At 44.0% G+C, this 25,649-nt stretch overlaps 1 protein-coding gene across 1 annotated transcript in view; it reads left to right on the top strand.

The window, feature by feature from the left end:
* The window catches only part of LOC138357758 (integrin alpha-IIb-like), a 148,422-nt gene that overhangs the window by 16,481 nt on the left and 106,292 nt on the right, over positions 1-25,649 (top strand). Inside the window, exon 5 of the mRNA XM_069314765.1 lies at positions 10,208-10,368. Within this exon, the coding sequence (XP_069170866.1) occupies positions 10,208-10,368 (161 nt within the window). The remainder of the gene's footprint in view (positions 1-10,207; positions 10,369-25,649) is intronic.

The raw sequence follows: 25,649 nt of genomic DNA, 5'->3' as shown, positions 1-25,649 counted from the left end.
TATCCAAATTAGTAGTAAAGTTGATGGTAAATTCCTTGGTGTCCTCATCGATAACAAGCTGAATTTCCAGAGACACATTCTAAATATAGCAGAAAAAAAGTTTCGAAAACTTTTGGCATTCTTTCTAAGATCAGATATTATGTTCCTCGCCCTGCCCTGGTGACGCTCTATTAATCTCTCATCTATCCTTATCTCAACTATGGTATTTGTGCTTGGGGTTCTACTACCCAAAATCATTTACGTCCTCTAATTACTCAACACAAAGCTGCTATTGGAACAATTTCAAACTCTAACCCCAGACAGCACTCGGTACCCTTACTCAAATCTCTGAATATATTAGATATTAAGTCACTGCACATCCTCTCATGTGTACTCTATATATTTAAAACTCTGAATTGTAACGTCAGTCCTGACCTTAATAGCTTCCTAGAAGGTTGTAACAGAACCCATGGGCACCGCACTAGAAACAAATACCTATTTGATATTCCAAGAGTACTTAATCAAACTAGATATGCTCTACAAATCAAGGGACCCAGAATGTGGAATGACCTTCCCAATCATGTCAAAGGCTGTACCTCCCTCAACCAGTTTAAGATGAAAACTAAGTACTACCTTATTATCTCCATGTAACCTACCTTACCCCTAAATGTCAACCCATGTCTTACTATTTTTTTAAACAATGCTGTTTGTTGACCAACTTGTAAATTGGCTATTTTCTTCCATGTCCCCCCTTTTTTATCTTTTATTTTTTCTTTCGACGCAATTTATACTTTAAGCTCAATTACTTTTAAATTTTAGTCAGTGTTTTTTCTCCACCTCACCTTGCCCGAAACGCTATGCGTAATAGTGGCTTTAGGTATTGTATGTACTACCTCTATCTATAAATCAATCAGAACGTCTGTAACTCTGCATCTATGTATGTACTTTTCCTAAATAAAATATTATTATTATTATTATTATTATTATTATTATTATTATTATTATTATTATTATTATTATCTGGGAGGGGCTGAGGCGGCGCCAGTCGCCTTACTTCCTTCTTACCTTCTTTGTTTTCTTTCTTCTTTCATACCTTCTCCTTTCTTCATTTCATGTGTGTAGGTTAAAGACCCATTATTTTCAGCTACATTGTTATGACCCTCTGTGACTCGTGGTGAGCTGTGTCACAACCGACAGAACATGGTATACTCAAACTCCCTAACTTAACCCAACCACACATGCATGGAAAACGTGAACGTTAGTGAGCCGCTATGATTTATAGTACATTATATTTTGTCCGTTGAGGGTGGGGAGGGGGGGGGGGATGGACTCCAAAACGCGATGAATTATTCAAAAGGGCCGTTTGAGCCTAGATGAGGGAAGGGGAAGGGGGAAATATCAGGGGAAAGCGCCAAGCCATTAGACTTCACTTTATGATATAGTTACACATAAAAGACTGATTAAAAGATAGAGGCTCATGGTATTGGGGGTGCTATATTAAGCTGGATTAGCGCTTGGCTGTACCAAAGGAGTTAGTATAAATGGGGTTAAGTCAGAGTGGGAAAATGTTGTAAGTGGAGTGCCTCAAGGCTCTGTCCTGGGACCTCTGTTGTTTATAATATATATAAATGATTTAGATTCAGATTTGAGCAGCAACATTTGCAAATTTACCGATGATTAAAAAATCGGGAGGGAAATAAACACGGAAAATGACTCAATATCACTTCAAGGCGATCTAAATAGGGTTTTGAAATGGTCAAAATATTGACAGATGCAGTTTAATGCTGATAAATGTAAAGTTCTGAGGCTAGGTAATGATGATAGAGTTACAAGATACGAGTTAGGTGGTGTTGAGATTGCGAAGTCGGATTGCGAAAGGGATCTGGGAGTTATGATTAGTAAGAATTTAAAATCAAAATAACAATGCGTAAATGTTCGTAATAAGGCAAATAGGTCACTGGGATTTATTAAACGAAGCGTTAGTAACAAGACACCTGGTGTGGTTCTTCAGCTATATCTTGCTCTGGTTAGGCCCCATTTAGATTATGCAGTTCAGTTTTGGTCGCCGTACTTTAGAATGGATATCAATTCACTTGATGAGGGAATACTGACCAGCGTAGGATGACAAAGTTCATTCCCCAAATTAGAAATCTGTCATATGAATAAAGATTAACAAAGCTTAAATTGCATTCACAGGAAAGGCGAAGAGTTAGGGGTGACATGATAGAGGTTTACAAGTGGATGAATGGACATAACAAAGGGGATATTAATTGGGTATTGAAAGTATCAACACAAAACAGAACACGAAACAATGGGTATAAACTGGATAAATTTAGATTTCGGAAAGACCTGGGTAAATACTGGTTCGGGAACAGGGTTGTTGATTTGTGGAACCAGTTGCCACGTGGCGTGGTGGAGGTCGGGTTCCTTGATTGTTTCAAGCGTGGGTTGAACATGTATATGCGTGGGATTGGGTGGTTATAAACTGGAGCTGCCTCGTATGGACCAAAACGCCTTCTGCAGTTACCTTTATTCTTATGTTCTTATATAGCACTGGAAAGGGGTCAGGATAAGGATTTGGGATGGGTCGGGGGAAGGAATGGTGGCCAACCACTTGAAGGGTCGGGGATTGAACGCCGACCTGCATGAAACGAGACCATCGCTCTGCCGTAAACCCCAAGTGGTTGGGCTTAGATGAGGGAGAAGATCTGTCATCACTGTTACAGCCGATAAAAACCTCTATGCTTTTTTTTATAGGCTGAGTAGGACCGATACATTCAAAAGACCATATCAGTTACCCCAATGTGGAAGATTGCTTGCCTGTTCTTTTGTAGTAGTTGTTCTTGTCTGTTCTTACCTGGCTGTTCGTACCTGACTGATCTTACCTGGCTGTTCTTACCTGACTGTTCTTACCTGGATGTTCTTACCTGGCTGTTCTTACCTGCTGTTCTTTCCTGGCTATTCTTACCTGGCTGTTCTCACCTGGCTTTTCTTACCTGGCTGTTCTTACCTGACTGTTCTTACCTAGATGTTCTTACCTGGCTGTTCTTACCTGGATGTTCTTTCCTGGCTGTTCTTACCTGACTGTTCTTACCCGGTTGTTCTTACCTGGCTGTTCTTACCCGGCTGTTCTTACCTGGCTGTTCTTACCCGGCTGTTCTTACCTGGCTGTTCTTATCTGGATGTTCTTACCTGACTGTTCTTACCTGGATGTTCTTTCCTGGCTGTTCTTACCTGACTATTCTTACCCGGCTGTTCTTACCCGGCTGTTCTTACCTGGCTGTTCTTACCCGGCTGTTCTTACCTGACTGTTCTTACCTGACTGTTCTTACCTGGCTGTTCTTATCTGGATGTTCTTACCTGACTGTTCTTACCTAGATGTTCTTACCTGGCTGTTCTTACCTAGATGTTCTTACCTGACTGTTCTTACCTGGCTGTTCTTACCTGACTGTTCTTACCTAGATGTTCTTACCTGGCTGTTCTTACCTGGATGTTCTTACCTGGCTGTTCTTACCTGACTGTTCTTACCCGGTTGTTCTTACCTGACTGTTCTTACCCGGTTGTTCTTACCTGGCTGTTCTTACCCGGCTGTTCTTACCTGGCTGTTCTTACCCGGCTGTTCTTACCTGACTGTTCTTACCCGGTTGTTCTTACCTGACTGTTCTTACCCGGTTGTTCTTACCTGGCTGTTCTTACCCGGCTGTTCTTACCTGGCTGTTCTTACCCGGCTGTTCTTACCTGACTGTTCTTACCTGACTGTTCTTACCTGGCTGTTCTTATCTGGATGTTCTTACCTGGCTGTTCTTACCTGACTGATCTTACCTGGATGTTCTTACCTGACTGTTCTTACCTGGCTGTTCTTACCTGACTGTTTTTACCTGGATGTTCTTACATGGATGTTCTTACCTGACTGTTCTTACCTGATTGTTCTTACCTGGCTGTTCTTACCTGGCTGTTCTTACCTGGCTGTTCTTACCTGGCTGTTCTTACTTGACTGTTCTTACCTGACTGTTCATACCTGGCTGTTCATACCTGGCTGTTCTTACCTGGCTGTTCTTACCTGGCTGTTCTTACCCGGCTGTTCTTACCCGGCTGGTCTTACCTGGCTGGTCTTACCTGGCTGTTATTATCTGGCTGTTATTACCTGGCTGTTCTTACCTGGCTGTTCTTACCTGGCTGTTCTTACCTGGCTGTTCTTACCTGGCTGGTCTTACCTGGCTGGTCTTACCAGGCTGTTCTTACCTGGCTGTTCTTACCTGGCTGTTCTTACCTGGCTGTTCTTACCTGGCTGTTATTACCTGGCTGTTCTTACCTGGCTGTTCGTACCTGGCTGTTCTTACCTAGCTGTTCTTACCTGGCTGTTCTTACCTGGCTGTTATTACCTGGCTGTTCTTACCTGGCTGTTCGTACCTGGCTGTTCTAACCTGGCTGTTCTTACCTGGCTGTTCTTACCTGGCTGTTCTTACCTGGCTGTTCGTACCTGGCTGTTCTTACCTGGCTGTCCTTACCTGGCTGTTCTTACCTGGCTGATATTACCTGGCTGTTTTTACCTGGCTGTTCGTACCTGGCTGTTATTACCTGGCTGTTATTACCTGGCTGTTCTTACCTGGCTGTTCGTACCTGGCTATTCTTACCTGGCTGGTCTTACCTGACTGTTCTTACCTGGCTGTTCGTACCTGGCTGTTCTTACCCGGCTGTTCTTACCTGGCTGTTATTACCTGGCTGTTCTTACCTGGCTGTTCTTACCTGGCTGTTCATACCTGGCTGTTCGTACCTGGCTGTTCGTACCTGGCTGTTCTTACCTGGCTGTTATTACCTGGCTGTTCTTACTTGGCTGTTCGTACCTGGCTGTTCTTACCTGGCTGTTATTACCTGGCTGTTCTTACCTAGCTGGTCTTACCTGGCTGTTCTTACCTGGCCGTTCGTACCTGGCTGTTCTTACCTGGCTGTTCGTACCTGGCTGTTCTTACCTGGCTGTTATTACTTGGCTGTTCTTACCTGGCTGTTCGTACCTGGCTGTTCTTACCTGGCTGTTCTTACCTGGCTGTTCTTACCTGGCTGTTCTTACCTGGCTGTTCTTACCTGGCTGGTCTTACCTGGCTGTTCGTAACTGGCTGTTCTTACCTGGCTGTTCGTACCTGGCTGTTCTTACCTGGCTGGTCTTACCTGACTGTTCTTACCTGGCTGTTCTTACCTGGCTGTTCTTACCTGGCTGTTATTACCTGGCTGTTCGTACCTGGCTGTTCTTACCTGGCTGTTCTTACCTGGCTGTTCTTACCTGGCTGTTCTTACCTGGCTGTTATTACCTGGCTGTTATTACCTGGCTGATCTTACCTGGCTGTTATTACCTGGCTGGTCTTACCTGGCTGGTCTTACCTGGCTGGTCTTACCTGGCTGTTCTTACCTGGCTGTTCTTACCTGGCTGTTCTTACCTGGCTGTTATTACCTGGCTGTTATTACCTGGCTGGTCTTACCTGGCTGGTCTTACCTGGCTGTTCTTACCTGGCTGTTCTTACCTGGCTGTTCTTACCTGGCTGTTATTACCTGGCTGTTATTACCTGGCTGTTATTACCTGGCTGTCTTACCTGGCTGGTCTTACCTGGCTGTTCTTACCTGGCTGTTCTTACCTGGCTGTTCTTACCTGGCTGTTATTACCTGGCTGTTATTACCTGGCTGTTATTACCTGGCTGTTATTACCTGGCTGTTCTTACCTGGCTGTTCTTACCTGGCTGTTATTACCTGGCTGTTATTACCTGGCTGTTATTACCTGGCTGGTCTTACCTGGCTGGTCTTACCTGGCTGTTCTTACCTGGCTGTTCTTACCTGGCTGTTCTTACCTGGCTGTTATTACCTGGCTGTTATTACCTGGCTGTTCTTACCTGGCTGGTCTTACCTGGCTGGTCTTACCTGGCTGTTCTTACCTGGCTGTTCTTACCTGGCTGTTATTACCTGGCTGTTCTTACCTGGCTGGTCTTACCTGGCTGGTCTTACCTGGCTGTTCTTACCTGGCTGGTCTTACCTGGCTGGTCTTACCTGGCTGGTCTTACCTGGCTGTTCTTACCTGGCTGGTCTTACCTGGCTGGTCTTACCTGGCTGGTCTTACCTGGCTGGTCTTACCTGGCTGGTCTTACCTGGCTGGTCTTACCTGGCTGGTCTTACCTGGCTGGTCTTACCTGGCTGGTCTTACCTGGTTTGACTTAGCGTTTTCACCTTGCTTTTCTTATCAGTTTAGTTTTAGCTGTTGTTTTGCTTTCCAGCAATTCCTACCCGACTGTTCTTAACTGGACAGTTTTATATAGCTATTCTTATCTACTTTGTTTACGCGAGATTAAGCTCCAGCTCCTGTGCCCCTCCTTCCCCCCCCCCCTCTGATGATTGATAACTGTATCATCTTTGCTCCTGATTGTATGGTTCCTGTTTATGAAATATGAACATTCTTAAATATTGATCAGGATGTTTTCTCTCTCTCCCTATCTCTTCTTTCTCTCTCTCTATCTCTACTCTCCCTCCTTATCTACACTCTCCCTCCCTATCTCTACTCTCCATCCTGTTATTACAGAAGCTTCCCTTACATACCCTGTGTTCTGAAGGACTTGCATGCTTGTCTAAGATGCTGGTGTTAGGGCAGCGTTGGGCAAGATGGGGAGGATGGGGAGGTTGGGCAGGATGGGGAGGATGGGGTGGATGGGGAGGTTGGGCAGGATGGGGAGGATGGGGTGGATGGGGAGGTTGGGCAGCATGGGGAGGATGGGGTGGATGTTGAGGATGGGGAGGATGAGAAGGATGGGGAGGGGGGGGTGCGTAAGTGGGTAAAGCTTGAGCTGTGGGGAAAAAATATGGATCTAAGCTTACTAACAGGAGTTAGAAGTTGGCTACTGCTTCACCTATTTGTGTGTGTTTGGGGGGGGGGCACGAATACAAATATGAGAACCCTGCAAACACACACAAAGTAACTGTCCCTATTTTCCGCCTGTTACAACTTGTAACATTGTTGTTACATCTTGTTATAACATTTTTATGACGCATCAGAACGTTGCTACAAACGAGTCAGGTGTTAAAAACGTGTTCGAAACATGGTAGCAACGTTGTAGTTTCGTCGCGTGCTAGGCCTAAAGGAGGCTGGTGTGAGAGGTGAGGCTAGAGTGAGTGGTGAGGCTGGTGTGAGAGGTGAGGCTGGTGTGAGAGGTGAGGCTGGTGTGAGAGGTGAGGCTGGTGTGAGAGGTGAGGCTGGTGTGAGAGGTGAGGCTGGTGTGAGAGGTGAGGCAGGTGTGAGAAGTGAGGCAGGTGTGTGAGAGGTGAGGCAGGTGTGAGAGGTGAGGCTGGTGTGAGAGGTGAGGCTGGTGTGAGAGGTGAGGCAGGTGTGTGACAGGTGAGGCAGGTGTGTGACAGGTGAGGCTGGTGTGAGAAGTGAGGCAGGTGTGTGACAGGTGAGGCAGGTGTGAGAAGTGAGGCTGGTGTGAGAGGTGAGGCTGGTGTGAGAGGTGAGGCTGGTGTGAGAGGTGAGGCAGGTGTGAGAGGTGAGGCTGGTGTGAGAGGTGAGGCAGGTGTGAGAAGTGAGGCAGGTGTGTGAGAGGTGAGGCTGGTGTGAGAGGTGAGGCTGGTGTGAGAGGTGAGGCAGGTGTGAGAGGTGAGGCAGGTGTGAGAGGTGAGGCTGGTGTGAGAGGTGAGGCTGGTGTGAGAGGTGAGGCAGGTGTGAGAGGTGAGGCAGGTGTGAGAGGTGAGGCTGGTGTGAGAGGTGAGGCTGGTGTGAGAGGTGAGGCAGGTGTGAGAGGTGAGGCTGGTGTGAGAGGTGAGGCTGGTGTGAGAGGTGAGGCAGGTGTGAGAGGTGAGGCCGGTGTGAGAGGTGAGGCAGGTGTGAGAGGTGAGGCTGGTGTGAGAGGTGAGGCTGGTGTGAGAGGTGAGGCTGGTGTGAGAGGCGAGGCTGGAGTGAGGTGAGGCAGGTGTGAGAGGTGATGCTGGTGTGAGTGGTGAGGCTGGAGTGAGAGGTGAGGCAGGTGTGAGAGGTGATGCTGGTGTTAGAGGTGAGGCAGGTGTGAGAGGTGAGGCAGGTGTGAGAGGTGAGGCTGGTGTGAGAGGTGAGGCAGGTGTGAGAGGTGAGGCTGGTGTGAGAGGTGAGGCAGGTGTGAGAGGTGAGGCAGGTGTGAGAGGTGAGGCAGGTGTGAGAGGTGAGGCTGGTGTGAGAGGTGAGGCTGGTGTGAGAGGTGAGGCTGGAGTTCAGTGCTGGCGAGATAATGATGATAAGATCAGGTGATGTGTCAGAGGAACGGAACTATCAGGAGAAAGCGCGAAGCCATTACGACTATACAGCACTGGGAAGGGGTCAGGATAAAGATTGTGAATGGGACGGAGAAGGAAGGAATGTTAACCAACCACTTGTGGACGGTCGGGGATTGAACGCCGACCTGCATGAATCCAGACCGGCACTCTACCGTCAGAGGAGTCGAACCGCGTTTAAAAATATCAGCCACTAACGCCTTAAAATTCAAGCATCCAGGGGTGCCAGCCGTCAAATCTAACCTTTTGACCGAGGCCCACAGGAGCTGATAACACCAAAGGTGTTGATGGGGGTTGGCAGGTGTAATTACACAGTTCTTAACTGAGGTCCATTCAGGATAATGGCCACCGTATACAGCGCCCTGTGCTAGAGTACGTAGTGCTGGCGTGGAACCCCACGCCGCCAACCAGTAAATTAAATGTAGAACGTCCTAACACGTGGTTACAAAGACACGTGGTTACAAGGACACGTGGTTACAAAGACACGTGGTTACAAAGACACGTGGTTACAAAGACACGTGGTTACAAGGACACGTGGTTACAAGAACACGTGGTTACAAAGACACGTGGTTACAAGGACACGTGGTTACAAAGACACGTGGTTACAAAGACACGTGGTTACAAAGACACGTGGTTACAAAGACACGTGGTTACAAAGACACATGGTTACAAAGACACGTGGTTACAAAGACACATGGTTACAAAGACACGTGGCTACAAAGACACGTGGTTACAAAGACACGTGGTTACAAAGACACGTGTTTACAAAGACACTTGGTTACAAAGACACATGGTTACAAGGACACGTGGCTACAAAGACACATGGCTACAAAGACACGTGGCTACAAAGACACGTGGTTACAAAGACACGTGGTTACAAAGACACGTGGTTACAAAGACACATGGTTACAAAGACACGTGGTTACAAAGACACGTGGCTACAAAGACACATGGTTACAAAGACACGTGGTTACAAAGACACGTGGTTACAAAGACACGTGGTTACAAAGACACATGGTTACAAAGACACGTGGTTACAAAGACACGTGGTTACAAAGACACATGGTTACAAAGACACGTGGTTACAAAGACACGTGGTTACAAAGACACGTGGCTACAAAGACACGTGGTTACAAAGACACGTGGTTACAAAGACACGTGGTTACAAAGACACATGGTTACAAAGACACGTGGTTACAAAGACACATGGTTACAAAGACACATGGTTACAAAGACACGTGGTTATAAAGACACGTGGTTACAAAGACACATGGTTACAAAGACACATGGTTACAAAGACACATGGTTACAAAGACACATGGTTACAAAGACTAAAGAATCTAAACTTGTAATTGTTAGTTTTCGTCAGTTAGAAGGTTAATAACTCTTTTTTGTGATCGGATATCTTAAGTTACGTGATATCTGTTGACTTAATAAAGGCAAATTCTACAGGAGGAGAATGAGAGAAACCTTTGTGCCTGTTGACCAGTGATTAATGACCCCCTCCGTGTGCACTGGTGAAGGATCACACACACCATTGTCTACTGGTAGATGATGAATGATATGTTTGTCTACTGGTAGATGATGAATGATATGTTTGTCTACTGGTAGATGATGAATTATATGTTTGTCAAGTGGTAGATAATCAATTATATGCTTGTCTACTGGTAGAGGAGCAATGATATGTTTGTCAACTGGTAGATGATGAATGATATGTTTGTCTACTGGTAGATGATGAATTATATGTTTGTCTAGTGGTAGATAATCAGTTATATGCTTGTCTACTGGTAGAGGAGCAATGATATGTTTGTCTACTGGTAGATGATGAAAGACACCTTTCCTCTACTTATTAATGGTCTAGGACATATTTACCTGTACGGTCAGAGCAGTAAATATTTCATTATCTGTACTGATGACAAAGATCTCTGACGCCAGGAACACTTCCCCTCTGCAGGACACGTTCTCAGGTTTGACCTGGACGACGACCTGCTCCCAGAGGAGAGGAGCTTGTCACGGGAGTGTGGAGGAGCGCCCTACGAAGCCTGGGCCATGACTACGACCTTGAAGGGCTCCAAGGACCTGGTGGTGACGACCTCCTGCAGCAGCAGAGGACACGTGAGTGACCTCTAAATTACACATGATTTTGGTAACATTTCCTTTCACCTAATACAACTGTTCACCTTGTGCCGTAAACAGGTACTCTTACCTTGAGATGATTTCGGAGCTTAGCGTCCCCGTGGTACGGTTCTCGACCAGGCCTCCTGGTTGCTGGACTGGTCAACTAGGCTGTTGGACGCGGCTGCTTGCAGCCTGACGTATGAATCACAACCTGGTTGATCAGGTATCCTTTGGAGATGCTTATCGAGTTCTCTCTCTTGAACACTGTGAGGGGTCGGCCAGTTATGTAGTGGAAGCGTGTTTAACAGTCTCGGGCCTCTGATGTTGATAGAATTCTCTCTCAGAGTAACTATTGCACCTCTGCTCTTAAACTGGGGTATTCTGCACATCCTGCCATGCCTTCCGGGCATGGCAGTACCCGGTAATTAGGGAACTGTTTGGGGGTTTTGCACCCTAGGTGTTGTCGCAGCTTCTAGGCATATCGCAGTTGCTTGATCGACAATGGAGCGATCCCAACTGGATTGCTTATGAGCTTCAGAAGGTGGTGGTTGGAGTGCCTTATCCCATGGATAAGGCTGAAGAATTTACTCACAAGTGGAGTGATGCAACATCCTCCTCCTCCCTCCCAGCAGAAATCAGCAGGGAACAGCTCCTGCGACATAATGACAGAAGAATTAGGATAACAAGAGCACAGTCTTGTGATGACGAGTATGGGCAACCAGTCACAGCCAGAAGTAAGGGGCGCTATGAAAAAGGGTAAAAGTACTTCACCTGGTGAGGATGGCGCCACCTACGACATACTCAATACACTGTGTGAAGTGTCTATGAATCCACTGCTCCACCTGTTTAACAAGTCATTCCTAAGTGGAGTGTTGCCCACACAATGGAAACACGCAATAATTGTTCCCATACCGAAGCCCAATGACCCTAACAATTACAGACCTATCAGTCATGCACTTGAAAGATTCTTGAAAGGATCATCCTAAACCGCCTGTTGCACAAAATAGGCAGGTTAGGGGAGGGGGTCAATGGACTTGTTAAAGGACGGAGCACAGCAAATTGTATAGTTCATTACTTGGCTAATGACACGGCTAGGTACTCTGTATTTGTTGACATTAAAGGAGCCTTCAACAAAGCACAGGGGATTGCGATCCTGGACGAGCTTGCATGCATGGGTGTCAAGGGGAGACTCATGAAATGGGTTGAAGACTACCTCATAGGGAGGAAAGCCAAGGTCTGCTTCAATGGAGAAGTCTCAAGAACGATGAAGATGGAACTCCGGACCCCCTAAGGCAGAGTCTTAAGCCCCACACTATTCATTGTACTTGAATAGTGTAATGAAATGAACAATGAACGTGTTTGCAATGAACGCTATTGCAAATATTGATTTTCCGGAAGGGACGCATCAAGTGGGGTATGCAGATGATGTCCTTATACAAGCTTCCATATTGGGAAAAATTAAACAGTCCATTGAACTCCTTGGAAGGAAATGTATTGAGCTCGGTTTCTCTCTCCTCAAACCAGACAAAAGCATACTCCCATCACAAGCGGGGGGCAAATGAAGAACTACAAATTAATGATGTAACACTTGAATGGGTTGACCACTATCGGTACCTTGGCGTCACTGTCGGCTCTAACAAGGGGAGGAAAGAGGAGCTCAACCAACTCATAAGAATATGCAAAAGTCGACTCAAGGCACTGACAGCTATGACCTGGGATGGACAATGGACTATTGCCGTGCTTAAAATGATGTACACAGCCTATGTGTGCTCATAGACTATGCCGCACCAGTTCGATGCACCTACTCCCAAAGCGATATGAAAAGGCTAGAAAGCATACAAAATGAAGCCATGACAATCATTCTTGGAGTCCCAAGAACTGCCAAAACGTCTAATCTACGAGAGGAGTTGTCCCTCCCCAGTGTTAAAAGCAGAATTAAGGAACTGAATGCTAAGCTTACAATTAAGATAGCCAGAGATCCCCATTACAATGATATTGCCAAGAAAAAACTGAGTTCTGTGTTACTTACAGGAGAAAACAGGAGAAGCAAAAAATGGCATCACAGATCAGTCTGCTACCTTGAAAAACTTCACCTGCTTGAGCAAGCCTGTGAGCTCCTGCCTGTAGAGAGGTTACCTCCCTGGGAGGATGACTCATGCAAGATTATCATCAATGAAATGGCAACGAAAAAGTCCAACATGACACCACAAGAAATGAGGCACAAGTATCTCGAGGAAATTTATAAAGAAGCCGGAGATGAATTAGATCAAATCTACACTGATGGGTCATCTAATCCTGTCAATGGCAGGGCTGGTGCAGCATACACTGTAATTAGGAATAATGCCTTTTAACGCAGAAATGAAGACAAAAGCACATATTGAGAACTATGCCTCTTCAACGCAAGCAGAGCTAACTGCCACTGTCATGGCGTTAAGATTCCTTGAACGGAACACTAATGGCGCAGTGATCTGCACTGATTCAATAGCAGCGTTACAAAGCCTATGTAAAAATCGGGCAGAAAATCTTCCGATAGTCGCTGAAATTAAGAGAGCTGTTAGGGTACTAACCTACCATTGAGGAGTCGTCAAGTTTCGGTGGATCCGCTCCCATGTTGGAATATGTGGAAATGAACGAGCAGATGTGCTGGGTGCTGAAGGCGCTGAAGGAGACCATATTGAATACTTCATACCCAAGACTCTTCTACAAATTAGAGATATTGTCAGGCAACATCACCGTGACGAGGTAACTGAGGAAAAGAGAATAGAAGCACAAATCAGCAAATCTGTACGATGGTACAACATGGTTGCAGCTGACAATCCCAATCATTATGGACGAGGAGGTTGTAACCGAGGGAGAGATTCAGTAATAGCAAGAATCTGTCTTGGATACAAATATCCATGGAGATTCGGAATGGAAACAACAGTTGAACAGCGGAGTTGCAGAATCTGTGATGAGAGTGAGGGACACCGCCTTGACCACTACCTGAGAGAATGTGAACATCTGAGAAACATTAGAAATATGTGTTGAATAATAAACCCCACATTGTTTGAGTTAGGAAAACACTATTTATCAAATATTGATACTGTTCTTAAAAGATTCCCTCATTTTGCACCCGCAAGATAACATAAGATTTTAAGGGTTGACAGATGTTAAACTTCTTGTTTGAGGAGCTGTTCACTTGAGACAGTTAAGCAAGTCCCAACTGCATCTGGGTACAAGTGACAGGAAGAACAACCCATCTCTTCAAACGGTGCCTGAATTTGATAATAACTAATAAACCTGTAACAACACATGGTTTTACTTGAAACAGCAATAATTAACTACAACCTATAAACACACACACACACACACACACACACACACACACACACACCCTACGAGGGGCTTCGTAGCCTGGTGGAAGGGGCCTCGTAGCCTGGTGGATAGCGCGCAGGACTCGTAATTCTGTGGCGCGGGTTCGATTCCCGCACGAGGCAGAAACAAATGGGCAAAGTTTCTTTCACTCTAAGTGCCCCTGTTACCTAGCAGTAAATAGGTACCTGGGAGTTAGTCAGCTGTCACAGGCTGCTTCCTGGGGTGTGTGTGTGTGGTGTGGGGAAAAAAAAGTAGTTAGTAAACAGTTGATTGACAGTTGAGAGGAGGGCCGAAAGAGCAAAGCTCAACCCCCGCAAAAACACAACTAGTAAACACACACACACACACACACACACACACACACACACACACACAGGGGCCTCGTAGCCTGGTGGATAGCGCGCAGGATTCGTAATTCTGTGGCGCGGGTTCGATTCCCGCACGAGGCAGAAACAAATGGGCAAAGTTTCTTTCACCCTGAATGCCCCTGTTACCTAGCAGCAAATAGGTACCTGGGAGTTAGTCAGGTGTCACGGGCTGCTTCCTGGTGTGTGTGTGTGTGTGTGTGTGTGGTGTGGAAAAAAAAAGAAAAAAAAAAGTAGTTAGTAAACAGTTGATTGACAGTTGAGAGGCGGGCCGAAAGAGCAAAGCTCAACCCCCGTAAAAAAAAAACACAACTAGTAAACACACACACACACACACAGAAGATAAACTGAGAAAAGGTATGAAAATGAAATAGCTAATAAAGCCAAGACCGAACCAAAGCTACTACACAGTCACATCAGGCGGAAAACAACAGTGAAGGAACAGGTGATGAAACTTAGAACTGGTGAGGACAGGTACACAGAGAATGACAAAGAAGTGTGTGAAGAACTCAACAAGAGGTTCCAGGAGGTCTTCACAATAGAACAAGGAGAGGTTAGGTTATCTTGAGGTTATCTTGAGATGATTTCGGGGCTTTAGTGTCCCCGCGGCCCGGTCCTCGACCAGGCCTCCACCCCCAGGAAGCAGCCCGTGACAGCTGACTAACTCCCAGGTACCTATTTACTGCTAGGTAACAGGGGCATTCAGGGGGAAAGAAACTTTGCCCATTTGTTTCTGCCTCGTGCGGGAATCGAACCCGCGCCACAGAATTACGAGTCCTGCGCGCTATCCACCAGGCTACGAGGCCCTTCACCAGGCTACGAGGCCCCTCCGTCACTGCGCTAGGAGAGCTGGCAGTAAACCAGGCGACCTTGGAAGGGTCCGAAATTACAAGAGATAAGGTCAAGAGGTACCTGTTGGAGCTGAACGTGAGAAAGGCTGTTGGCCCGAATGGAATCTCACCATGGGTATTGAAAGAGTTTAAAGGAGCGCTTTGCTTGCCACTCTCCATAGTGTATAGTAGATCACTGGAAACGGGAGACCTACCAGAATTATGGAAGACGGCTAATGTAGTCCCAATATGCAAAAATTATGACAGAAAAGAGGCGCTGACCTACAGGCCAGTGTCCTTAAATTGTATACTATGCAAGGTGATGGAGAAGATCGTGAGAAAAAACTAGTAACACATCTGGAGAGAAGGGACTTCCTGACAACCCATCAACATGGGTTCAGGGAGGGTAAATCTTGCCTTACAGGCTTAATAGAATTCTACGATCAGGTGACAAAGATTAAGCAAGAAAGAAAAGGATGGGCGGACTGCATTTTTTTTCTGTCGGAAAGCCTTTGACACAGTACCCCATAAAAGGCTGATGCATAAGCTGGAGAAACAGGCAGGAGTAACTGGTAGGGCTCTCCAGTGGATAAGGGAGTACCTAAGCAATAGGAAGCAGAGAGTTACAGTGAGGGGTGAGACCTCAGATTGGCGTGAAGTCAATAGTGGAGTCCCACAGGGCTCTGTACTCGGACCTATCCTGATTCTGATATACGTAAATAATCTCCCAGAGGGTATAGACTCATTCCTCTCAAGGTTTGCTGACGATGCCAAAATTATGAGAAGGATTAAGACAGAGGAGAACAGCTTGAGGCTTCAAGAAGACCTTGATAAGCTGCAGGAATGGTCGAACAAAAGGTTGTTAGAGTTTAACCCAAGCAAATGCAATGTAATGAAGATAGGTGTAGGGAGCAGGAGACCAGATGAAAGACCTGGGGGGATTGATATCACTCCAGACCTGTCCCCTGAAGCCCATATCAAGAGGATAACATCAGCGGCATATGCCAGGTTGGCTAACATAAGAACGGCCTTTAGAAACTTGTGTAAGGAATCTTTCAGAACTTTGTATACCACATATGTCAGACAAATCCTGAAGTATGAGGCTCCAGCATGGAGTCCATATCAAGTCAAGCATAAGATTAAACTGGAAAAGGTTCAAAGATTTGCCACCAGACTAGTACCCGAACTGAGGGGTATGAGCTACGAGGAGAGACTACGGGAATTAAACCTCACATCACTGGGAGACAGAAGAGTTAGAGGGGACATGATCACCACATACAAGATTCTCAGAGGAATTGATAGGGTAGATAAAGACAGAGTATTCACCACAAAGGGCACACGCACTAGGGGACACAGGTGGGATTTGACTGCCCAAATGAGCCATAGAGACGTTAGAGAGAATTTTTTCTGTGTTAGAGTAGTAGACAAATGGAATGCATTAGACAGTGATGTGGTGGAGGCTGACTCCATACACAGCTTCAAGTGTAGATATGATAGAGCCTGGTAGGCTGAGGAACCTATACATTAGTTGATTGACAGTTGAGAGGTGGGGACTAAAGAGCCAGAGCTCAACCCCCGCAAGCACAATTACGTAAGTATATATATATATATATATATATATATATATATATATATATATATATATATATATATATATATATATATATATATATATATATATATATATATATATATATATATATATACAACTTTAGAACACTTTCCCACCAGGAGACTCGAACCCTACCCTAGCCAGCACAGAAGCCTTCCAGCAACTGGCATAACAGGTACGCCTTAACCCACTGCACCAAGCACTAGAGCAAGTGAGGGGTCATTTTTACGTTTTTTATCAAGTCCCTGTTAATATGGGAGAACACTGTGTCTATGCTTGATGCACAACTCTCCTAAACACGAGAGTGAAGTTATACAACTTTAGAACTATAAATATATATATATATATATATATATATATATATATATTAGTATATTTTGGTAGCAGTCTTTCCTGTAGACATATATTATTAAATATGACCGAAAAAGTAAGATTAATAATTCTAACACGAATTTTCTCAATCTTTCGTACATTTCTTTTCACTGTTGGAGGTAATTCAAAAATCAATTCTCCAAAATTCATTTTTATTTCTAGTCTGACGCGACAGGAGCGCGTTTCGTAAAACTTATTACATTTTCAAAGACTTTAGTTTACAAATACACAACTGAATAGAACTTACGCATCTCCGATTTTGTTTATATCTACATTTGAGTGAGGTGGATGGGGTGAGGTGGCATTAATAGGGTATTAATTTCATCAACACAAGACAGAACAAGAGGTGGCATTAATAGGGTATTAATTTCATCAACACAAGACAGAACACGAAACAATGGGTATTGAAATGGAAGTGATTGTAGAAAGCCTATTGGTCCATATTTCTTGATGCTTCTATATTGGAGCGGAGTCTTGAGGTGGGTAGAATATAGTTGTGCATTAATGCACAACTATAGAGAATAATTCATAGAGTATAGAGTATACTCTATTCATAGTATATTCATAGTATATTATACTCTATTCAGAGTATACTCTATTCATAGAGTATAATCTAAACTTGTCTCCACGTGCATATATATATATATATATATATATATATATATATATATATATATATATATATATATATATATATATATATATATATATATATATATATATATATATATATATTATTAAATATGACCGAAAAAGTAAGATTAATAATTCTAACACGAATTTTCTCAATCTTTCGTACATTTCTTTTCACTGTTGGAGGTAAATCAAAAATCAATTCTCCAAAATTCATTTTTATTTCTAGTCTAGAAATCTAGTCTTATTTCTAGACTAGAAATAAAAATGAATTTTGGAGAATTGATTTTTGATTTACCTCCAACAGTGAAAAGAAATGTACGAAAGATTGAGAAAATTCGTGTTAGAATTATTAATCTTACTTTTTCGGTCATATTTAATAATATATGTCTACAGGAAAGACTGCTACCAAAATATACTAATATATATATTAGTATATTTTGGTAGCAGTCTTTCCTGTAGACATATTTTATTAAATATGACCGAAAAAGTAAGATTAATAATTCTAACACGAATTTTCTCAATCTTTCGTACATTATGCTTCACTGTTGGAGGTAAATCAAAAATCACTTCTCCAAAATTCATTTTTATTTCTAGTCTGACGCGACACGGGCGCGTTTCGTAAAACTTATTACATTTTCAAAGACTTCATAAATACACAACTGATTAGAACTTGCGTTTCCCTGATTTTATATCTACATTTGAGTGAGGTGGGAAGGGTGATGTGGCATTACATTTGAGTGAGGTGGGAAGGATGATGTGGCATTAGAGGATATTAATAGGGTATTAAAAGTATCAACACAAGACAGAACACGAAACAATGGATATTGAATAGAAGTGTTTGTAGAAAGCCTATTGGTCCATATTTCTTGATGCTTCTATATTGGAGCGGAGTCTTGAGGTGGGTAGAATATAGTTGTGCAATAATTGGCTGTTGATTGCTGGTGTTGACTTCTTGATGTGTAGTGCCTCGCAAACGTCAAGCCGCCTGCTATCGCTGTATCTATCGATGATTTCTGTGTTGTTTACTAGGATTTCTCTGGCGATGGTTTGGTTATGGGAAGAGATTATATGTTCCTTAATGGAGCCCTGTTGTTTATGCATCGTTAAACGCCTAGAAAGAGAAGGCGTTTAACGATGCATAAACAACAGGGCTCCATTAAGGAACATATAATCTCTTCCCATAACCAAACCATCGCCAGAGAAATCCTAGTAAACAACACAGAAATCATCGATAGATACAGCGATAGCAGGCGGCTTGACGTTTGCGAGGCACTACACATCAAGAAGTCAACACCAGCAATCAACAGCCAATTATTGCACAACTATATTCTACCCACCTCAAGACTCCGCTCCAATATAGAAGCATCAAGAAATATGGACCAATAGGCTTTCTACAAACACTTCTATTCAATATCCATTGTTTCGTGTTCTGTCTTGTGTTGATACTTTTAATACCCTATTAATATCCTCTAATGCCACATCATCCTTCCCACCTCACTCAAATGTAATGCCACATCACCCTTCCCACCTCACTCAAATGTAGATATAAAATCAGGGAAACGCAAGTTCTAATCAGTTGTGTATTTATGAAGTCTTTGAAAATGTAATAAGTTTTACGAAACGCGCCCGTGTCGCGTCAGACTAGAAATAAAAATGAATTTTGGAGAAGTGATTTTTGATTTACCTCCAACAGTGAAGCATAATGTACGAAAGATTGAGAAAATTCGTGTTAGAATTATTAATCTTACTTTTTCGGTCATATTTAATAAAATAATATATATATATATATATATATTGTGACGGTAACGCGTTGGTGTTCGGCTGTTCAAAGCTAGGGGTATGGCCTCGTCACATAGTATTAAAAAAAAATAGAAAATCTGGAACTTCGTCTGTGGTAAGGTAAGGAGAAGACACACAAAACACAAGTAAATTTTAACAATGGAATTTTAATTACGTTAAAGAAATAAAACATGAATAAAATGGACAAACAAATTCGTATAATAAAATCAATCAATCAAAATAATAAGAATAATTAAATGACACAATGAAAAGTTACGTTAAGACAAAATAACAAGAAGTGCAATATACAAGTATATGAAAGGTGCTGGAATATTGGCTTTAAGCTATCACCTCTCTCAGTATACGTACGCTAAAGCTTACGTCTAGCAGGGAGAAGTGTTAACTGTGAAAGCACGGAATATTCTGAGGACTGAGGTCGTGGCGGCCCCAGACATCAAGTAGTATGGGGGGGGGCGAGTGCAGTTGCAGCCAGACCGGCGACCAATCAGCGGGGAGCCGGCAGTAAGACAGGTAGTTTGGCGGTTTGAGTCTGAGCAGGTGTCCCTGGCTGCATACGTTTTGCTCTCTGGCAAATCTTGCTGGTGTTGTTGTCGTTGTTGGACATTTCTTCCATAGTAGTTTTATATAGTTGTATCGACGTAATTGTGGAGGGAAGAGCAGGCTCAATCTCTTGAAGGAGATTATTGTCACAACTCTCCCCCGAAGCCTGCGGTTCTGGAAGAAGTACGTCGTTATGTGGTGGAGTAATGGATGGAGTCGCTTCTACTTCATAAACTCTGGAGAGATCATTGGCTAAGATGTTGTCGGAATCTTGGTATAGCGTGTCTCCAGGTTGAATTTCTGCAGTTAGCAAGCCCATAGTAGAAGACGTTGAGATGAGAAGTGGGCGTGCTGCAGGAGGTGTAGGGTGGTGTGGTCCGTGTTGATGGTGGACCGAGCACTTTTCAGGTGTGGAGTGAAGTGCTGGAGCTTCAGGATGAGGAAGAGTAGCTCCTTGCCAATTGTTCCGTAGTTCCTTGTAGCAGTAGTCGCTGACAGGTGTATTCTCCTCGCCTCGTTGTTGCATCGCGACACCACCAACGTCGGTACCATTGGCGTCGACATGGAGGATGAAGGGCTTATCTGACGAGGTGAGAGTGGAATTAGAATAGGGCAAAGGAGCACGATTATTATCCTGAAAGCATTTGGGAAGATCATTAAGGATTTCGGAATTAGAAAGCGCTGACTCCTTGTCAGTGCTTTCGGGAGGAGAAGCTGCGAAGGTCTCACTGTGGATGAAGGGTTCTTTGAAGGTGGAATAGTTAATTAGGACAGTGGGAGGAGTACCATTATATTGCTTCAGGAGGTTGACGTGGCACAGCTGGGTCTTCCGCCGCCTATCTGGAGTCTCTATTACGTAGTTGTTATTATTCCTGCACTCTTTGACGCAGTAGGGTCCTGAAAACCTGTTTTGTAAAGGTGAACCTGGGATAGGGAAATATGCAAGGACGAAGTCTCCCGGCTTGAATTTTCTTACTTTGCTGGTCTGGTCGTAATGAGTCTTCATTCTCTCCTGGGCTTTCAATAGATTATCATGGGCAAAACGGTGGACTCTCTCTAGAATGTGTTGAAGGTTTTGAAGAAACTGGGGCACATTCTGATGCTCACTGAAGGTGGCATCTCGGAGAGAGTCTTTGAAAGCCTTAAGGGGAGTACGGCACTTACGGCCGTAGAGCATCTCATAAGGAGATACTCCTAGGGACTCATTGGGGAGACTTCTGTAAATACACATTATAAGGTCAATCTGCTTATCCCAATCCTTCGAGGTTTCACTACAAAACTTTTTCAAGAGTGCTTTGATTGTCTGATGACTACGTTCAAGAGAACCCTGTGAAGCAGGATGATAGGGGCTGGACAATACCTGTTTGATGTTGAACTCCTCCAGTGTCCTTTTGAAGAGATCACTGGTGAAGTTGGTACCACAGTCGCTCTGAATCTCCCTGGGAAATCCGTATTGAGTGAAGATCTTCAATAGATGTTTTATAACCGTAGCAGCCGTGATGTTCTTCACTGGAACTGCTATGGGAAATCTGGTGGTAGGACACAGGATGGTTAGGATGTAGGCGTTACCTGAACTGGTCCGAGGTAAAGGACCGACACAGTCTATTATGAGTCTGTGGAAAGGTTCCGCAGGCACCTGTATGGGAATCAGTGGCGCTCTGGGAATGGAGACGTTCGGTTTGCCTGCCATCTGACATGTATGACACTGTTTTACGTACTGTTTGACGTTATTTACCATACCTGGCCAGTAGTAGTCTTGACGAATTCCATGGTAAGTCTTGTTGAAGCCGTAGTGGGAGAGTGCTCCGTGGGCCAGGTGTAGAATAGTGGGCCGCAGGCTGGTGGGAATCACAAGTTGTTCGATGTTGGCCCAATCGTCCTCCTCCTTCAGTTTACTGGGTCTATATCTACGGTAGAGCAAGTCGTTCTCTAGGAAGAACCCAGGAATACTGTCGGGTTGAGTCTCAGCCTGGAAAAACAATGGCGTTAAAGTAAGATCTTCCCTCTGCAACTTACGGAACTCCAACTTGGTCAGATGCGGGGGGAGTTTCTGAGGGTCTTGAGGGACAGCGGTAGCAGTAGAGTCAGCTGGCTGTGGACGTGCGGCTTGTGCACGGGTGGTCACGAGAACCGGAGGAGAAACTTCATCACTCTCTTGAACCTCTGCTGGAACATACTCTAGAATAGGGTTACTTGGCACAGAGTTACACACCTGGGGTTTGTCCATGACGATCAGGTTGGTCGGTTGCAGGTCTTCTGCCAAGTCGTTGCCTAGGAGAAGTTGCACTCCAGGCATGGGAAAAGGCTTTTACCTGACGGCGACTTGGACTTCCCCGTTCACGTAGGGACAATCCAGGTGGACTCTGGCGAGAGGGTATGGAGTGGTAGCAGTGAGGTCAGTGATGAAGACAGTTTCTCCGGTGTAGGTGATGTTGGGCACAGCCGACTTCAAGATGATCGATTGAAGAGCCGCTGTGTCCCTCAAGATCTTCAATTTGAAACGTCCCTCCGGATTTGAACCGTTGGCAGAGACAGTTCCAGTATACAGGTGGTTACTGAAAAGAGAAAGATCATTAACATTAACACCAACATTCATCACAGGCTTACCGGACTTAGGAGGAGTTGGTTTGGGTTTTTGTTGGTCAGTGGTTCCCTTGTATTGAGACTTACCACACTTGTCTATGGTATGTCCATAGAGTCTACAATACTTGCAGTACAGTTGTGAACTAGCTTGATCGGGGCTCACTTTCTCGTAACTGTACCACGACTTCTTACTGGAGGATGGTTCGGGTGTCAGCCGGTGGATGAGGCTGTAAGTGTCAGCCGACTTAGCACACTTCAGGTAGTCGGTTTCTTCTTTATCTGCTAAGTAGAGGCGGACAGGAGGCGGCACACGTCTCAAGAATTCTTCAACAAGCATCAGGTTGACGAGTTCTGTAAAAGTAAAGACATGTGCTGCTTCCAGCCATTTCATGAAATACCTCCGTTTCGTGTTAGCAAACTCGAGGAAGGTAGTGGTACTTGCCTTCAGGTGGTCACGGAATTTCCTTCTATAACTTTCTGTGGAAAGTAGGTAGGCGTCTAATACTGCTTGTTTCAGAGTGTGGTAGTCATTCTCAGACGCCAAAGTACTGAGTGTGACTGCCGCTCTACCTGTAAGATGGACTCTGAGAAGTGTGGCCCATTGGTCGACAGGCCAACTGAGTTGATTAGCAAGGGTTTCAAAGGTGGTAAAGAACACATCAACTTCTGCTTCTACAAAGGATGGCATTAACTTACTTGCATGTGATATATTAAAACTGACGGGAAGATTGGCAGTAGCTTGTTGGCGTTGAGTGAAGTGTGAAGTTTCCAAGGCGATTTCTCGTTGACGACACTCTAGAGCTAGAGTCGCTTGTTGCTTGTCATGTTCGCGTTGCATCTCCAACTCACGTTGTTTGGTTTCAAGCTGTACGCGTTCCCGCTCCTGGAGTGTTTCAAGCTGTACTCGTTCACGTTCACGGAGTAATGCGACCTCACGTTCGTGTTCTTCTCTCCTCAAGGCAGCTTCGCGTTCTTGTTCTTCTCTCCTCAAAGTAGTTTCACGTTCTCTGAGGGTGATTTCTCGTTCTTGTTCTTCCCTTCGTATGGCAGCTGCTTCTCTTTGCTGCTCACGTTCAATCTTGGCCAGCTCTAGTTTGAGTTTCAGCGTTGCCAAATCAGTTTTATCTGCAATATAGTAAGTTTCATGAGTTTCAGAGTCTATCTTACCTTGCTCTAAATAGTAATCCAGCAACAGGTTGTGTAGGTCATTTTTGTTGGCTTGGTAGGGAACTTCTAGTTGATACTCATGTGCAAGAGTTTGTAATTCAGTCTTCTTGGCACGACTTAAAGTCCCTATTTCACCTGCTGGATTTGCACGGAAAGCTTGGAGACGAAACATGGTGAAATTAGCAAATAAAGGTACACGAATATTCAGTAGTGAATGTCAGAAACAGGGCAACGTGGCAACTGGTACCTATCCTGTGAGATCTTTAACAATTAAAGTTAAGTAAAAGATGTTAAATGATTAAATTAAATCAAGGGCGCAGGAAATCTTGTACCCGGTACTCATGTAAGAGGATAAGGGCAAGAAAATCCTACTAACAAATGAAACAGAGTTTCGAAAACAAATGAAACAGTTAAATGCCTCAAAAGTAAAATTGGTAGTCCAAGGATGTAGGCATACCTTGCCAAGTCTCTATAGGACATAAAGCAAGTTTTTCCTACTGAATTTAATATGATACTTACAGACTTAGCGAACTTTTGTGCTCTGAAAAAATAAGCTAATTCCCTACCGTTGTATGTATCATCATCTCTGACTGACGTGTAGGGGGTGCGAGGTGTCAACTGGTGACGAGAACTGCTGCTGAGGTCCCAATTCAGCAACTAAAGTTCGAGCTAGAGGAACTATGGCCCTCTTTGTCCTCCTACAGTCAGATTGCAGAAGATTGGGTACTCTTGACCCGGGGCAGACCACAGTACCAGGGTACCTATATGATGATCTGTCAAAAATGAGAAATATTCAAGGGACAAAGATGGTAAACACGAGTAATAACACGGAGGGAGAGATGACCAATTAAGAGTATGACTGCAGCCTACAGTCACCACGTAATCCAAAGTTGTCTCACCTTCACTATATGTTACTCTCGTAATGCACAATACACCGCACCTTATAAAAAATGAAATTGAATATGAAAAACAGTAAAAACTACGTTAACAAAGTTAAATACGCTTACCATTAATTACCACTTGGCACCAGTACCTGAGTGAAGCTCCTAGGACAGGCCCCCATATAATATGTGACGGTAACGCGTTGGTGTTCAGCTGTTCAAAGCTAGGGGTATGGCCTCGTCACATAGTATTAAAAAAAAATAGAAAATCTGGAACTTCGTCTGTGGTAAGGTAAGGAGAAGACACACAAAACACAAGTAAATTTTAACAATGGAATTTTAATTACGTTAAAGAAATAAAACATGAATAAAATGGACAAACAAATTCGTATAATAAAATCAATCAATCAAAATAATAAGAATAATTAAATGACACAATGAAAAGTTACGTTAAGACAAAATAACAAGAAGTGCAATATACAAGTATATGAAAGGTGCTGGAATATTGGCTTTAAGCTATCACCTCTCTCAGTATACGTACGCTAAAGCTTACGTCTAGCAGGGAGAAGTGTTAACTGTGAAAGCACGGAATATTCTGAGGACTGAGGTCGTGGCAGCCCCAGACATCAAGTAGTATGGGGGGGGGCGAGTGCAGTTGCAGCCAGACCGGCGACCAATCAGCGGGGAGCCGGCAGTAAGACAGGTAGTTTGGCGGTTTGAGTCTGAGCAGGTGTCCCTGGCTGCATACGTTTTGCTCTCTGGCAAACCTTGCTGGTGTTGTTGTCGTTGTTGGACATTTCTTCCATAGTAGTTTTATATAGTTGTATCGACGTAATTGTGGAGGGAAGAGCAGGCTCAATCTCTTGAAGGAGATTATTGTCACAATATATATATATATATATATATATATATATATATATATATATATATATATATATATATATATATATATATATATATATATATATATATATATATATATATATATATATATATATATATATATGCACGTGGAGACAAGTTTAGATTATACTCTATGAATACCTGAGACTGTGAGAGCCACTCAACAGAACCAAAATTAATTAGTTAGCCAGTTAAGAGTCGATACAGTCTACTCGCCCGTGCGCTACACCAGGCT

Source organism: Procambarus clarkii, chromosome 80, assembly GCF_040958095.1.
Source record: "Procambarus clarkii isolate CNS0578487 chromosome 80, FALCON_Pclarkii_2.0, whole genome shotgun sequence".
NCBI lineage: Eukaryota > Metazoa > Arthropoda > Malacostraca > Decapoda > Cambaridae > Procambarus > Procambarus clarkii.
Note: the sequence above shows the minus strand (reverse complement) of the source record. Positions and strands in the feature narration are given on the sequence as shown.